The sequence below is a fragment of the Lygodium microphyllum genome, chromosome 6, assembly GCF_053477565.2.
Source record: "Lygodium microphyllum isolate KBCC chromosome 6, Lygodium_microphyllum_v1.1.10, whole genome shotgun sequence".
Taxonomy (NCBI): Eukaryota; Viridiplantae; Streptophyta; class Polypodiopsida; order Schizaeales; family Lygodiaceae; genus Lygodium; species Lygodium microphyllum.
The window spans coordinates 55,657,532-55,675,836 of record NC_141140.1 but is presented as its reverse complement, the minus strand read 5'-3'; the positions used below and the strand labels follow the sequence as shown (position 1 = coordinate 55,675,836).

Below are 18,305 nucleotides of genomic sequence, written 5' to 3'. Positions count from 1 at the left end.
GAGGCAACAAGCTGGCGACCAGCGTAGGGAGGTCGCAGCAGGGCAGTGTGATGACTAGTCTAACAGGTTGCATGTTCGCTGTGGGATGCAAAGGGACCTAGCAGAATTTGGGCAATGCTGGCTCCAAGCCAAAGGCTCAAACAATGATGGACACAGATGGACAAAGAAGAAGGTAATAGAGAGTGCAATCGGCAATGGCTGGTCACAAAATGATCGTGAGCGATGGTGAGAGCAATGAAGAAACTTTACTTTGATACCACTAATGGCCCAGACGTGAAGTATTTGTGCAATTAATTTAATGGAAAATGAATGAGAATGAAAAATATAATCAATGCACAACAATACTCGATCACGATTGAGAAGTAATGAATTAATATGAGAGAGAGAGTACAACACTCTAGGCGATCACATTGAATAATATCACACTTGTGCAAAATGAGGCATAAAGTGTCTTTAAATGATAAAATATGAAACTATAATGGCTTAACCATCATAGGAAACCCTAAAATAAACCCTAACCCTAGTGTCACTTAGTGCTAGGACACTAGTGTCACTTAGTGCTAGTACACTAGGGGCAAACAACGGCATTTAATCACAATTTAAATGCCTAGGGAGCCCGAATCATGGATCGAAGGACATCAACGCATAGCACATGAGATGGCCTACATACTTTTGGTTTAGCAAAGGTTAAGGATAAAGTAGCAATGGTAATATGGTGTGGAATATGTGCCCAAGGTCATATATTTGACCTATGAGTGCACTTTTGATAGTACACAACACATGAGTTTGAGTGGCGAAAAAGTCTTTTTCAATCAACAAGCAAATTTTTGGTTACCACCTTTGTTGTAAGTAGTTTTATAGTGTTGATCTCTCTCAATCCAACTATTAACTTTTAGAGAAATAAAAAGATAAAACGTACGACTTGACCATCAAGATCTTCCACATCTAATATGTAGATCATTCTATACAACCATGAAGCTAGTTGGTTACCTACTCATAGGAATTTGGACTACACCTACCTACCTATTGGGCAATTCTATGGGCAATGCCCAACATTTTAGTTAGTTGGTTTGTAGTGTAAACGCAACTACATAAAGAAGTTGTGTCACTAGTTCTAAAGTTATTCTAGAGTTAAATTAACTCTAGTTGAGTTAGGGATAGGTCTAACTTAATTAAGACCTGTTGTGCTTTCATTCTATCATTCAAGCACTTGTATCTTTTGAGTGTGGAATTGCTGCTAACTCTAGCTCATTGTCTTCTCTCTCTCTCTCTCTCTCTCTCTCTCTCTCTCTCTCTCTCTCTCTCTCTCTCGTAAAAGATAATTGTATTAATTACGAAAAATCTCTCTCTCTCTCTCTTTCCAACATTTGGTATCAGAGCTAAACAAAAAGATTCTCTCTCTCCAACGCTCAGTCAATGCCACCCATGCGAAGTTCACTCAACCAACAAAGAAAGAGGAGCTGTTGTTTTGGAGGGAGAAACTAATGTTTTGAAAGAGAAGTTGTTTTGGAGGAGGGGTTGCTCCTGATTTCAGCCTGCACCCAGTCCCATATGTAGGCTTGCATGCAATCCTGCACACTTGGCCTCTCTTAGCCCTACTCGTGATATGCTTAGCCCTACCCACCATTTTCTCAGCCTTGCTCACCATTTTCTCAACCCTATGTGTCATTTTCTGCAATTCTAAGAAAAAACGCAAAACCCCTAATTTTTGAATTAGAGGGCTTTTGAAAATTTGTGGCAATTTCTCATCCATCTTACTTGTCTCATACCCAATTTCAAAGAAATTTTCATTTTCTCACACTTCCTACCAAGAAATTTGGGGATTTTTTATTGCTTTCCCAATTTCTAGAATATCTTGAAATTTCTTCAAGGAAATTTGAGGCTTTTGCCCAACTTGAGTTCTTGTGTATGAATCACCACCAAGATTGCCAAGATTGCACAATTTCTTCGACATTGATATGAGAAATTTGGGGTTGTTTCAATTTTTCATCTCTAGCTTCAAGCTATAAGGTATAAATTCCAATTGCTGGTTACTATTGGCATGCATCCCAAGGTGACATTTCTACAAAGCTTCAAGCTATAAGGTATAAATTTCTTCAATTTCTTTGAAATTTTGCAAAGAAATTCGAAGCTTCTACCCAATATGCATTTCAAGGGAGATAACAAGTGGTACAACAGCATTAATTTATTGTGACAATCAAATTTGGCAGCAAATTTAGAAAACTTTTAAAAAATAATTATGAGACTCCGCACCACATTAAATTATTGTAAATGGTTTTCTTTTGGGCATGCATTTCGGGGCAAGCGTCGTACATTTGTACATTGTTGTACTCTACAAGCTGAGTGCTAATTTGTGCAACATTGTGCCCATTAGGTAAAATTTGTGACAATTTGATACTTGCATTCTAATCCTGTGTGGGAATTTTTGGTACTCAGCAGAGTACATTTTATACTTCAACATTGACATGTTTGGCTATTGATCTTTGTACATCATTGGCAGCACGGCACGTTAGGGGAATAATGATCAGAGTAACATCCTTGGTGTCCTCACTCAAAAGGACAAGCTTAATAGCACCAACTACCCATTGTGGAGTTTCATGGTGCACAACCTTCTTGTGGCGAAGGATTTGTGCAACTATGTCACTATTGATTTGCAAAGACTAGGACGTCTTGCACCTCAAACACCTCAACATAATGTTGAAGGACAAGTTGTTGCTACTGCTATTGCTGTCCCTCCTCCTCCTACCGAAGCTTAGAAGCGGAAAACGTTCCAAAATGCCCCTTGGGAGGAGCCGCTGTAACCGGCATGTTCACTGGAAAGGGTGGTAGTGTACAACCAAAATATATAAATGCTTTCACCCAATTCACAGTCGCCCACTTTACCTGAACTTAAAGACACAGAATCAAGAAGACATACAAGAAGCTAGAATGCTCCTGTTGTGACATAGACACCCTGTTCGCCCCTAAGTCGTTTCTTTATTTTTAAAAAGAGAGAAAGTACAATGGGCTGTCTTTCACATATTCTGGGTGAAATTTGGCAGCATAACAATACAATTACTAACCCAAAACAAGCTGACCAGGAGGGGAAACTCTTCCCAAGTCTGAAGCTTTTGGTTGGAGTGCAGAATTGACCATTTCAGCCTGCTGTAATTACTGGTTCAAACCTGTTTTGACACCGGTTTTCAGCTCATATTGTTCCCTGCACTGTTCTGCATCATCTATGCCAAGTGCCCTTTGATTCTGACATCAATTGGGCTCTAAAATAACCTCTAAACAGTCCAAAATCAGTACTGATTTAGTGCTGTTTCAGACACTTACTTGGTGAGGTTACCACCCTCACCTGTTCCTGCTTGTGGGCAGCAAACAACTGCTCCTGTTCCTCGAGAAAGGAGGCTCTTGCCTCATGCAAAAACAGCATATTCCCACACAACTGTACATGAATCAGCAGAAAAGCCCTCAACTAAGGCATATCCATAACTGTCAGGGAGAGAGAAAGAGAAAGTAGGGAGCAAGCTCAACCCTCTGTGCATCATAGACAAGGTAGGCCAGCTCTCAATAGCTCTCCATCTACAGCTATCCATCTTTTCCTTTCACAAATGAGCCCCCAATCATCAAAAAACTGCACCCCAACCCTCTTTAAAGAGGTAAATGCACAAATTTGTGCCAAATGGCAGCATTGGAAGGTGTTTCCCGTTCTAGCCTTCCGTTCTAAAATTCTCCATCCTCTGTTCAAAATTTGACCTCGGCACAAACCAGAGGATTAATCCTCGTGCAAAAACAAAGATAATGACGCAAACAGATTCTGAGGTCCAAAAATAGTAACTCCCTAAATTTTAGGAGTTGCTTCCATTGCATCCCCACTAGTCTTCTGACCATCTTTGCAGACTATGGCTATATCCAAATTTGTAATGTAGCTCAACTGAAAGTGCATTTCCACTAATGACCCCACATGGACTAATCTCTTGGAGATTTGTCCATCTTCACTTTGAACTAGTCTCTTCCAGGCTAGTTCTTCAACACACTTGTCCATATACACTTTCACAAGTCTCTTCCAAGCTTGTCAATCTACAGTGCCATCAGTCTCTTCCAAACTTGTACTGGACCTTAACTGTCCAGTCTTGACTCACTAGACATTCCTGTCCGTTTCACATACTGGCCATGCAACTGAAGCGTTTAGATTTCAAGAGGGATCCTTCCAAAAAGAAAAACCAAATAAAGTAGTAATAAAGAAATCAGCAAAAAGGTAATAGTTGTCACAGTCTTGTGACATACCTCCCTCTCGAAATCGCAAACGTCCTTGTTTGCATGAATGTCATACATGCTTCCAGCTAACCCAATGAACTTACACTTGGCAGCACATGTACAACACATACATGCTATCAGTCAACATTGTGAACTGAACACACTGTTAACACATGTATGTTCTAACTGTGAAACATGGCAGACTATCATCACGTGACTCCACATCACTGTTTCCAGATATAGTGGCCAGTACCCCACAATGATATCCCCATAGTGGCAAATTCTCATTTGATGACTCCACATCACCCTGACTAGAGATCTAATGGCCGGTACATCAAAATGATATCCCCACTGAGCCAATTCACAAGATACATCGAGTAACCATTGTTACAACATATATTCAATTCAATAAAAGTAAAAATTGTATTCTTGCAAGCAATACTTACTTCTTTAGCACTGAGAAAACTATATGGACCAATAAGTGTTAACCTGTACAAAATCTGTTTCTGTACATAATTTCTTTCTTAAGAAATTGCCACTTTGACAATCTATTTCAGCTTAGAGATACAAGGGGTCAAGGTAGGTTACAAGCGAAATGCTTCAAGGTAATGTTCCAACACATTAGGTGACTCTGCAAGTTCACCTTCGTCCATCCACATAGCATCTATAGCTTGATAGTTCTTGAACTTAACCAAATACCTTCTAGCAACCTTGGCTTTCACTTTCCTTTCCTTGTGTGCTAGTACCTGTTCTGCAACAAGAATTTCATCAAGTTCCTCAACTTCGAGCTCTTCCTCAGCTGGCATATCTTCTGGCACATCACCCACATAGGGTCTAAGAAGACTTACATGGAAAGCATTATGAATCTTCCAATTGTCAGGCAATTTCAGCCTATAGCTGACATTACTAATGTTCTCTGTTACTTGAAAAGGCCATAGTATCGCATACTAAGTTTAGTGAAAAGACTTTCCTTGCCTTTCCGCTTCTTTAACGTGCCTTTTCAAACCGCAACAGTACCCAATCACCAAGTGAAAATAACAATTCACGACGGTGATGATCTGTCACAAGACTGTGACAACTATTACCTTTTTGTTGATTTCTTTATTATATATTTTATTTGGTTTTTCTTTTTGGAAGGATCCCTCTTGAAATCTAAATGCCTGAGTTGCATGGCCAGTATGTGTAACAGACACGAATGTCTAGTGAGTCAAGACTAGACAGTTAAGGTCCATTACAAGTCTGGAAGAGACTAATGGCACTGTAGATTGACAAGCCTGGAAGAGACTTGTGAAAGTGTATATGGACAAGTGTGTTGAAGAACTAGCCTGGAAGAGACTAGTTCAAAGTGAAGATGGACAAATCTTCAAGAGATTAGTCCATGTGGAGTCATCAGTGGAAATTCACTTTCAGTTTAGCTACATTACAGATTTGGATGTAGCCATAGTCTGCAAAGATGGTCAGAAGACTAGTGGGGATGCAATGGAAGCAACTCCTAAAATTTAGGGAGTTACTATTTTTGGACCCCAGAATCTATTCGCATTATTATCTTCGTTTTTGTACGAGGATTAATCCTCTGGTCTGTGTCGAGGTCAAATTTTGAACCGAGGATGGAGAATTTTAGACCGAAAGGTTTAAATAGGAAAATTGTTACATGTATGCCATGTGTCACAATTTGGGCATAAATTCCCAAAAGAGAGAGAGAGGGCAGCACAAAAACGAGTTTCAATGCATGGGGGGCTCATTTTGGTGAAAGGGAGATGGATTGCTGCAGATGGAGAGCTCTTGAGAGCTGGTCTACCTTCTCTATGATGCACAGAGGCTTGAGCTTGCTTCCTACTCTCTCTCTTTCTCTCCCTGACAGTATGGTTATACTGTTTTTGCATGAGGCAAGAGCCTCCTTTCTCCAGGAACAGGAGTAGTTGTATGCTGTCCCAGCAAGGACACGTGAGGGTGGTTACCTCACCAAGCAAGTGCCTGAAACAACACTAAACCAAAACTGATTCTGGACTGTTCAGAGGGTATTTCAGAGCCCAATTGATGTCAGAATCAAGGGGCACTTGGCACAGATGATGCAGAACAGTGCTGGGAGCAGTATGAACTGAAAACAGGTTTCAGAACAAGTCTGAACCAGTAATTACAATGGGCTTAATAGTGCAGGGAACATATGAACTGAAAACAGGTTTCAGAACAGGTCTGAACCAGTAATTACAGCAGGCTGAAATGGTCAATTCAGCACTCCAACCAAAAGCTTCAGACTTGGGCAGAGTTTCCCCTCCTGGTCTGCTTGTTTTGGGTCAGTCATTGTACTGTTATGCTGTCAAATTTCACCCAGAATAGGTGAAAGACAGCCCATTGTACTTTCTCCTTTTTAAAAATAAAGAAATACCGCAAGGGACGCCTAACTTAGGGGCCAACAGGGTGTCTGTGTGGCAACAGGAGCATTCTAGCTTCCTGTTTTTCTTCTTGATTCTGTGTCTTTAAGTTCAGGTAAAGTGGGCGACTGTGAATTGGGTGAAAGCATTTATATATTTTGGTTGTACACTACTGCCCTTCCCAGTGAACAGGCCAGTTCCATGATCAACAACTTTCTTTTGCTTTGCCTGAGTCCTTTCAAGGGCATGCTTAACTTTCTGATACGTTTCACCCATATTCTACACATACTGATCTGCCTGAAAGATCTTATCCTTTGTATGCAAAATGGGAGGAACCTTTTTACCACCTTCAACAATTTCAAAAGGGGCTTTGCTTGTTGACGAATGCACAGTATTATTGTATGCATACTCGACCAAATGCAAATACTGCTCCCACTTTGACTTGTGTTCTGACACATGGCACTTAAGCAGATCCAAGATAGTAGAATTTGCCTCTTCTGACTGTCTATCAATCTGTGGATGAAATGACGATGAGAACTTAAGCGTTGTGCCCATGTTCTCAAGTATGCCTCTCCAGAATAGACTTGTCATCCATGGATCACGGTCACTAACAATAGACTGTGGCATACCATCATACTTGAAGATTGCACATAAACAAACATGCCATCTAATCTGGTTTTATCTTCTTCCTGACAGAAATGAGATGAGCCTGTTTGCTAAACCTGCAAATAATTGTCCATATCTCATCATTTCCTGTCTATGTCCTTGGAAGATCAAAGATAAAATCCATAGCTATGCTTTCCCATGGTTTATCTGGAATAGGCAATGGCTGTAAAAGCCCTGGTGCTTTTTGCCTGTCAAACTTGACCTTCCGGCAAATCAAACACTGCCGCACAAAAGCATCTACATCTCTTCTCAAAGTAGGCCAATAAAAGAATGTCTCTACTACTTTGACCGTTGCATCAATACCACGATGCCCTGCATACGGTGGAGAATGACTCTCTATCATAACTTTCCGTCTCAATGGCATAGTCACACATAGTCTACCATGCATCAACATGAAATTATCATTGAGAAGATAATGCTCATGATGTTGTCCATTAACAAGCTGATCAAAGATCCTTGCAAAATCTTCGTCATCAGCATATTGTTCCTTCATATCATCAAGCTCATGATGATAAGGAATTGACACAGCTGAAATTTGTGGCTTCCTTGACAAAGCATCAGCCACAAAATTCTTTTTGCCTTCCACATGCACAATCTGAAAATGGAACATTGACAAAAAGTTTGCCCAACGCATATGCTTTTCTAACAGCTTAGTCTGAGTTAAGAAATAACGCAATGTCTGATGATTTGTCTGGACAACAAAATCTGCCCCAAGTAGGTAGTGTTTCCAACAAGAAAGCGCATGAATCACAGCCAACGATTCTTTCTCATAGACCTGCATAGTCTTCTCTGGCCTTCGCAAGATTCTGCTTTCATAAGCCACTACCCGGCCATCTTGCATTAACACTGCACCAATGCTATTGCCACAGGCATCACACTGGACAACAAATGACTTCCTAAGATCTGGTAAAATGATCACTAGACTAGAAGTCATCTTTTCTTTAAGAAGATTAAAAGCTGAAATCTCTTTCTGTGTCCACTGGAAAGAGATTCCTTTCTTCTGTAAAGCATATAAAGGTGAAGCAATCTTTGCAAAATTGCAAATGAACCTCCTGTAGTAAGAACACAAACCCAAGAAGCTTCTCACATCATGGACAGTCTTCAAATCTGGCCATGTTCTAATTGCTTCAACCTTAGCAGGATCCATTCAGACACCATCCTTTGACACTATGTGCCCCAGGAACTAGATTTCTTCCAAGAAGAACTCACTCTTCTTACCATTGATAAGCAACCTATTACTCCAAAGCTCATCAAAGACTGCTTTCAAGTGTTCTCTATGCTCCTGTTCATTCTTTGAAAAGACAATCATGTCATCAAAGAATGTACCAACAAACTGCCTGTATGGATGAAAAATCCTGTCCATTATTCGATTAAACGTAGCAGGAGCATTAGTAAGTCCAAATGGCATTACCACGAACTCATAGAGACCAAACGTGGTCCTAAATGCAGTCTTATGCACATCCTCTCGCTTAATCCTAATCTGATGGTATCCACTCTTCAAATCTATCTTGCTGAAAATTGATGCTCCTTCCAAACGGTCAAGGATGTCGTCAATTCTTGGAATGGGGAACCTGTTCTTGATGGTACTCTTGTTCAACGCTCGATAATCTATGCACATACGCCAAGAGCCATCCTTCTTCTGCACTAGGAGCACTGGTGAGCAAAAGGGAGATGAACTTGGCTGAATCAGCCCTTTTTCTAACAGCTCATTCACCTGGCTCAATATCTCTTTCTGTTGGGCTGCACTAACCCTACACGGAGGTCTATTTGGTGGGCTATTGCCTGGCACCAAATCTATCGCATGATCCTCAAACCTCTCTGGTGGCAATTGTGATGGTAATGAGTCAGAAAAACAATCACTGAACTGAGACAAGAAAGCAGACCTGTCTCTATTTAACATAGAGAAATTTGACTCATCATTATCCTTGACATCACATGCAAAAATCAAGTACGCAGAAAGATGATTCTTTATTACAGATGTAATGGCAGAAGCCGATACAACAGGTACAGACTCTCCTTTAAGCTTCACATCAAGCACATGAGTCTGTAAAGTTCTAAATCTCTTTCCTCGCGTGAACTACCCCTTATAGGAAAGGGGGATAATGATCAGGCAATTTTATTAATTTCTTGACGATAATGCAAATTTTTTTCCTTATTCCCCCCCCAGCCGACAGTCGTGCTGGAGGGGGAGGAATAGTAAGGTCGCAGAAGCTCCTCGGTGGAGCTCGCAGAGGGACACAACCATGCGCGCTGACACGAAGGGGAGGAATCATCTCCCCTCCCCCCCCTATTTAACCAGAAGGGGGGTTGCTGCCGGAAAAAGGAGGAGGAGGAGGGACTGAAGATGAAGGGACTGCTTCCCCTACGCTGATGCAATCGACGGGAGAGAGAAGACGTGTGGGAGCACTCCGCCGCTGCCGCCTGATTCTGCCATCCGCCTACCTGTCCTCCCAGCACCGCCACCTGCAGTCGCAGGCCTCGCCGCCTGTCCATCACGCCGCCAATCGCCGTTAAGCTTTTCCCCCCACGTGGGGAAGCTTTAGAAGCTTCCTAGGGAGGAAGCTTCCAAAGGGCATAATAAGCCCCCCTTCACCCCCCTTCTTATGCCTCACCAATTCCCCCCCCCCCCCCTCCCCCGGGTTTAAAATCCCTTAAGCCCCCTTTCACCCCCCGTGCTAAAACCCTTTTCCCTGGATTTAAAAACCCTCACCCCCCCACCCCCCGTGCTTAAAATCTTAAGCCCCTTTTCCATGGCATTTTGGAAACCCCCCCTAGTGTTTTTTAATTTTCATTTAGCCCTTACTTTTGGCTTCGGAATCATTCTCCCCCCCATGTCCGTGTTTTATAAACCTTTAAGCCCTTTCTTATGGGCTTTGAAACCCTCTTTTTCCCCCCGTGTATTTAAATTCCTTTAGGCCTTCCCCTTGGCTTTGGAATCACCCCTTCCCATGGCCTCTTAAAACCACTTCTCCCGTGATTACCCCTTAAGCCTTTTCCTTGGCTTCAAAACCTTTCACCCCCCCCCCATGTGTAAACCCCCATAAGCCCCTTTTTCTCCAAGTTTGACCTAAGGGTTCTTCGACCTTACTTATAACCTTTACGGTTACTATATTCCCTTGGAGTTCTCTCCCGCACCTTGTGTCTTTTCCATCCCTTTTCATTCCTCGTTTGAACGAGTCATTAAAAGGCCATTAAGCCTTCCCCATGACTTCAATGGGGCTTAGTCGTAAAAGACTTTGAAACACCCTTTCGAATCCCCGACTTCAAAGAGGGAGCCTTCCAAAAACTACTTTCGACGGGCGGTGCAAGGGAGCGACGGTGAAATTCCAAGGAGGAGTTGTAAAGCTGCTTCCACGTCCGAAAAACTACAATTGCGATGCCTCCTAAGAAAGTCCAAGGCGTAGCTGCGGGAGGGTTATCTCCGGGCATCCATGTGGATATCTCGCCTCAAGCCCAGGTTTTCCTTCCTAATTATTATTTGATATTCTTATAATTCAATCTTGCAAGGTTAATTGTTAGAAATAGGATATATTTTTGTCCTAAATGCTCACGACGAAGGAACTTAGTCATTAATACATTAAATGGAACATGCAAAATAAAGAAAGCTTAAACGCATTTCCAGCAAATAGCTTTATGCATTGAAATGAATTATAAGCTAGATTATCATCCATTGAAATAGTATACTTTGATTAAGCCTAGAAGTATAAACTGCATCTCGTACTATTAATCCATATCCTCTTTGCAATGAATCATCATGGAAAGTGCAAGCATGAAATGATTCTTACGATGCATAAACTCTAGGAAAATATCGCTTGTCAACAGCATAAATTATCAAGTAAAAGGTTGCTTGTTTAGCATGAATTTTGTTCGCAAAGTGTAGGAAGATTATTTGGAATAACCTAGCCTCAAATCGATAAAGTTTAGGATTGAAAAATCAATTTACGCATAGACAACGAATCATGTGGAAGTAATCTCAAAATTATCTTCTAGAGTTAACCAAATTGACATAAACTTAAAACACCTAAGCTGCGAAATACTCGTTGGGAATGAGTTAAATTCCAAGAAACACCTATACCTTAAATACTTGCCCATATTCACTGAATGTAGGGACAGTGAATTGTAATCGTAAAAGGAACTAGGGTTTGTCCCTAAGAATATTACAAAGATGAAGCTTGGAAACCCTATGTCTAACGACGTCAGCTTAAAGAACCTGAAACAGATTGTTTCGTGACTCCATAGTCTCATAGTTCGATGCGACACTTACGCAACAAGTGAGGAGTCATATGGTCTTGTGATTGGATCACAAGAAAAAGGCCAAATTCCCGCAACGAGAATGGCGGATCCTTACGCAAGTTATCTTGCAAGAGGATGAACACTTTAGTATCCTTTTTGAGTGAGGAAGATTAATTGGAAACTAAAGACTAGCCGATAAATTGAAGTACCCAATGAACTAAAGGTTTGACCAAGTTGGGTTAATAGGGTACGCCCTAACCCAAAGTATAGGGGATCTTGCCAAGTTGCAAGTCATCCCGGATCGAGTGCTGGATGCATTCGAAAGGAAGGATTCATTCCTTAGCAGTTTGCCAACAAAAAAACGATCAATGAAAATGTTTGTGCTTGCTACAGATTTTAGAGCACTGTTTGGCTTTGTTTGATCAATGAATTAAAAGATAAATGGATATCTATACTTCAGGTTGAAGGCCTAAAGGGAGAGACAGCTTCAGTTACCCCCAACTGCCTGCCTGACCCTAACCAAGGGGGTTGTTGACCGCGCCAAAAAAGTGGACCGAACCCGCCACAAGAGATCTCTCCGTTGAGAGCTACTTGGACAGGAGGACGCTTGGGCGCCAGGGGGGGCTCTGGCCGTAAATCCCTCACCTTTCGGGTCCTGCACAAGAGACTAACGTGACTCAAGATTGGATCTCGAGGTCCGCATACTAGTCCACGGGCGGAACTTGGATTAGTGATCCCTGTGGATTGCTGGATAGCCTTCGGGCGGATTGTGGATAAGCCTACAGGCTGGACTCTTTGTATTTCAAAGATAAATATCATAACCTGTTAATAAGAAACTTGTCTGATATTGTTTTTCTATGTCAAGTGATAAGATTACGTGAAGGAACCAGTGCCTAACGGGTTAATTAAAAAAGCTGGTTGTTACATGTCCAACTAATGTGTTAGGTAATTAAATAACTAAAACAACCCGAGAAAAATGCGAAGGATAGGCCATCGGTCCGTCCTACGGATGGGTGGTCCCGGTTGGCTGAGAACTTTTCTCAAATTCACAATGGACAGCAAGAAGATCGTCAATGAACACAAACAACTAAAGCGTTGACCTAGAGTTAAGAGTGGACCCGATTTACGCTGTTTTAGGGAAACGGAATGGAACTATGCCTTATGACAGAGAGGTTGAGCTTTGCATCCCTCTCGTTTTCCATTCTCCTTGAACCAAGTGCAGCGTGAATCCGCTTCGGACCTAGCGTTTCTGCGTAAAGTAGTTTGCTTGGGTCCAACGCTAGTTGCTGTTAGGAAATGACCAATCAGGAAAACCCTAATTCAGGTCGATCCTAAATAGGGACGGCTGGAATACTTCCGCTACGTGGCAGACGCGGAAAGCCCTAGATCGCAAACCCCGTAACATTCCATGGAAGTGCCGGGCGGAGCTTTCTAGACATCCTTTCCGATAGACTGCTAAGACATGTCCTGGATGATACTAGTGGACACATTACAGAGTCTTTCCCGTATGTTCCAAAGTCAGTGTCTTGGTTAAGGCATCCATCACACCATACTTTCTGAACATCCATGGCATTTCCAACAAGACATCACAGCCTTCAAGTGGCATGATATAAAATTCTTCTCCATCAACATAAGACTGTATATGAAGACGTAGCTTTCCAAGAATGGGTGTCACAGACTCCAAGTGGCCAGGACACGCCAACCCTGCCTCTGCTGTATAGCCCATCTCATCTGCTCTGATGCCCAAAGTAGAAGCCAACTCTGGTGAGATAAAGTTTGCCTTAGCTCCAGGATCAAACAAAATGAGTACATGTTGATCCCTAACTTTACCCCAAGCTCTGCAAAGCTCATTAGCATCCGAGTGTGGCTTGTCTTCCAGCATATGTGGCACTAAACCTACTAAAGGTTTGGGCTTCTTTCCTTTCTTGTCCTCTTTATCATCATCAGCCAATCTCTTATTCTTGTCCGGACAGTTAGACACAATATGACCAGTCTGCTCACAGATAAAGCACTTTCTCTCAGCCATTAAAGCCTTTCTCTCTTCAAGAGACTTGTGCACAAAAGGTTTCTTCTGGTCCTTTGACTGCTGTCCAAAGAACTTGGCTGGCTTCTTCTTGAACTGCCAAGATTTACCTGTGCTTTGAGAAATCTAAGAAACCTGTTTACCAAATGGCTTCTTTGCTGAAAATTTTTCAGATTTGTCCTGTTTAATGCTGCCCCCAAATCCACTCAACTGACCCAACAATAATGCATTTCCTGTAGTAGCATTCTCAATTAACTGAGTCAAAGTGGTGACCTTTGTCTTTGTACAATAATTCCGAAGTTCCTTGGGCAGCCTGCAGCAATATTTCTCTATCTGCTCGGTCAATGGCACAACCCTACAAGAAGTGACTGGAAGTAAAACCTCCCAAAACTTCTTGTTATAGTCTTCCAGATCCTTGCATTTAGATACATCCAAATTGTGCCAAGCTGACATAACATCAATCTCAAATTCATTGGTCAACCAAGCAGAAGCAAATACTTGCTTAAAGTAAGTCCAAGTGGCAAAAGCCTGTCCTTACATCAACAGTGTATTCCACCACTGACTAGCATTGTCCTTAAGAAAAGTGGTAGCTTTCCGAACCTTAGAAGGCTCTGTAAAGTTCCCTCCTGCAAATGCGGCATCAAACAGATGTAAGAAAGAGAGAGCCTTAGTCCTATCTTCAAATCCTCGAAAGATGTCAAACTGTACGGCTGCACCACCTTCCTTGTATGGCTTTGGCTTCTCATGATCCATCAAAGGGTCCGTAGGATATGCATGTAACATAGGAACACTAACAGGTGGCATAGGAGTTGCCGGACTACTGACTACAGGGCTTGTAGACACAATACTTGCTTGCTGATTTTGTACCCAGCCATACCAAAAGTGCCCTGTGGCATGCCAAAACTGCCCTGAACACTCTGAAATCCAAGCTGCATGCCTATATTGCCATACATGGGGTTTGGCATAAAACCATGTGTACCCCCAAACACTGTTCCTGGTACATAGATCTAGTTTCCAGGCGCATAACCAGCCATACTCTGAAATACAGATCCATCTCCAAAGTACCCAGGATGTACAGAGGTTGGTGGGAAAACCTGTGGTAAAGCCTGAAAACTGTTTCCCTGTCCATTTAAACCAACATTTGGCTGCTGTAAAGTGGCTAGCTGAGCTGAGAGTATAGAGAAGGCCAACCCCAAAACATGTAGGGCCTCAAAAATAGAACTCAATGGACAGTTAAACAACAGGGGCAAGGTGTCAGCACCACTAATAGTAGGCACCAAAGAATTGTCACCAGCAATGACAATACGCTCTGAGACTGAACAAAGATCCTGCAACAAATCACCTCAAGGGAGTTATATGACTCGATGCACCAATATCAATGAGTCAAGGCTACTTAGAAGACGAGACAATCATAGAAGGCTCCTCCACCAAATAAATGTGTAGAAACACGTACTCAATGGTAATGGCGGGTGACAAAGTAGAGGTAGATGAAGGTTCCGATGTAGACCCTTCGCTCCCGGACAAAGGTGAGGGTATTTCCTCCAGCACTTTTCCTCAGGGTGCGAGGTCTTCCCACAATAAAAATGCCCAATATATTTGACATGTGCCCAGCCCAATCTAGCATGCACAGACTCACACATGAGCTGACATATCTTCTAGAATAAGCATACCCGCAAAGTTGCTACTGCATACACAGCTGAAGCAATAAAAGGCATTATTGCACTAAAAAGTGCAAGTCTACTAATTTGTTTTACATTCCATCGTTAATAGTCAAACTCATGCGATTGGAAGGGGTAGCTTGATTCTTGGTAAGGCAGCATTAATTCTGAATATTGGCAGCCTCTTGCAATCACAAATTGACCACATCTTGTCAGCCGTGCTGACTAGTTCTGCATCATCAGTTGCTTCATAACGAAAAGTAGGAGCTGGATGGTCTTACATGATCATCAGGCTGGAAATGAAAGGTGTGACCAGCATAGCAATAAACAGCACCTCAGCTCTCAGTTGGGACCAGTTAGTCAGCCATCATTCTCGCAGTATTACAGTCTGCAGTGTGTTATTTAGAGTACTACAGTGTGGGTCAAGATTGAGAGTAAAGATGATGTGGCATTGAGGCAGATTTCTAGTCTTGACAAGATTTCATACATATTCAACAAGCGAGGCACGACTTGCTGGATTTTGCATTGGATGCGCGCTAGGACCATGAAGTTATCTGATTACGCTAGGACTCCTGCAGCATAAGCTTTTTAGTTGTGATATTATTCATTTTTCAATATTCGAGCAGCGCTTGTATTGTTTCCGTATCCGGGAAGTGTGTTTACACCCTTGACAATGTATAGCAGCAGATACCCTCTTTGTGTGTGTGTGTGTGTTCCGTTACTCCCCGAAAAACCATGCGTGTATGCAACTACGTAAGTAAGCACATGTGGGGTTTGCTTTGTTTCCCCTCCACAGAACCTGGTTCAGACCTAATCACAGCACATAACGAATGTACAGGTGAAATCACAGTCTCGGGACACCATAAAGGCCTTCCTTCCCATGGCAGTTTTCTTAAGAAGAGAAAAGAGAATGAATGCTCACCAATGGCACCACCGACCGCACCTCCCATAGCGACTCCAGCAACAACTCTTGTGAGGCAGCTATCCCGAGCCATAAGGAGTCCTGAGAAATGTAACGTTCACAAAATTTAGAAAGACGAGGCCATACAGCTTCAAAACTCGTTCCGTGAGCGACAAAGCTTTTCTGCAAAACGCAACAACATGCACGGCAACAACTGCTTTCTTACAGATGTATCAGCGGTAGGGGTGGTCTCTCTCTATACCACTGACTGTTCTCTTCTCCTCTTACCTTTCCTTCAACCCTTACAAGGTGAGGGAAAAAGAATATAGAAACTCTTAATTAAAAGTGTGAATATGCCCCTGCCTTTTATGATCTTTTATCATGCTACTAGGAAACCTTTGGAAGATTTCAAACCCCTCTTTATTAGCATCGGGTAATGGTACTAGGAAACCTTTGGAAAATTTCAAACCCCTCTTTATTAGCATTGGGTAATGGTGACAATAATGGGAAAGCTTTCAAACATGGCAAAAGACAGGGTTGAAATAATGGGAAAGCTTTAAAACATGAGTAATCCTGCAATTTATGAACTTAGATTGTGCTAAAAATACTTGTATTAATGAACTAAAATGCTATAATGATTTCACCTTCTTTAGCATGTCATTGAGAAAGGTATGAATGGATTTCTAAACTTTCGTTGATACTTGCATTAGCTCATTGGTAGGTATAAAGTGCAAGTAAGTGCTTTTTTGAAGTACCACACTATGGCTAGTTACATATATGACACTACCTGACTAAGCAAGACCCAATTTGCAGATACACAAATTTCAATGTTGGGCCGTCCACCGCCCTCCTTTTACACACTAGGTGACACACACATCTTCACTAAACCCAGTGTTCATCTACCATTGTTTACACACTGCCAAAGTTGTGTCCACCTGGCACACCAAATCAAGATCAACTTGAGCATTCAAATATCAATTTAGCAATTGAAATATTGATAGAAACTAAAATACCTTCAATAACTAAAACATTGATTAACAAACTTAAATACCAATAGCAATCCAAATATTAGTTAAACAACTAACATACCATAGCTAAAGCAAAACAGAGAGAAGGGGAGTTTAATCCCTTCCCCACACTAAAGCATGGATCTATCGAGCTCTTTATAAGAAGGGCCAAGATGGAAAATTATAAATGTACCACCCCTTCTTTCACCTTTCCACCTGCAATAAAGCCTAATCAACATTGTTTTTGCTACCAATTTCTTATTCAACATCATCATCTATTACAAATATAATTGTCATGTTTGCATTCTCTTGCTCTTGGTACATAGTTTGACCAACATTGACGAGGGGCAACTCCACCAACTTGGTTGCATCTTACCATAAGCTTCATCAACTCAGCTCATTGTAGTAACCTCCTCTACTAGATTATTCCTCAAACTATTTCATTAACCATCTTCATGGTGAGATGCCTCACTTTCTATTTCCAATTTAGTCATAGCTTCTGTTGAGGACCTTTGCTATAGAACAACCATTTATTAACCAAATTTGAAAGAAACACAAATTGAACAAGTGTGAAATTCTCAAGGAAGAGTGGGAGAATTGCAACTCCAAATCTACCTTCTTTCTCTATTAGCTTTATTTATATAATACATTAATCAACCATTGGACCTTTCTTGGTTTGGACCCAACATTTAAGTTGGTTGTTACAAGCTAGGCACTTCTCTCCTTTTGGGTTCCCAAAGGTGAAGACAACACGAAGTTGACAAAGCACTTGTAAGGCAAAAGAATGAATGATCTGCCCAACCCCCAAGACAGGTATATATAGTTGAAATGCAGCAAAACTGGTCGACTACTACCAAAGGATGGCCATTTGCACAGTCTAGCTGCATTTAATTTAGTCTGTTGCATCAAAAAATTATGAAATGTTGATGTGGCAGCATTTAGATGTGGGACTCTAGAGCAAATGCACACTAAACTGTCACTTGTCTAATGGTTGGTCCATCATGTGGGTAGTCTTATTATTGGTTGGCAGTCCCTTATATGGGCTTTTGGCTAACTTTTGACTTAAAATTTTGTCCCTTTTCTACTAATAATATTGTTGTGGGATATGAGTTTCTAATTATTACATCCTCTAGCAGAAATTTTACTATTAAATTAGATGTTGCATCTAGTAATGCTTTAACCTCACACCAACATTTGAGGTAT

General features: G+C 41.6%; 1 protein-coding gene across 1 annotated transcript in view; it reads right to left on the bottom strand.

Moving 5' to 3' along the window:
* LOC148034587 (reactive oxygen species modulator-like protein) overlaps positions 1-16,470 on the bottom strand; it is a 31,753-nt gene extending 15,283 nt beyond the window's left edge. The window contains exons 1-2 of the mRNA XM_087679536.1: positions 16,322-16,470; positions 16,117-16,197 (exon numbers count right to left, since the gene is read on the bottom strand). Of these exons, the coding sequence (XP_087535662.1) occupies positions 16,117-16,189 (73 nt within the window). The 5' untranslated portion in view covers positions 16,190-16,197; positions 16,322-16,470. The remainder of the gene's footprint in view (positions 1-16,116; positions 16,198-16,321) is intronic.
* Positions 16,471-18,305: the final 1,835 nt, after the last annotated feature.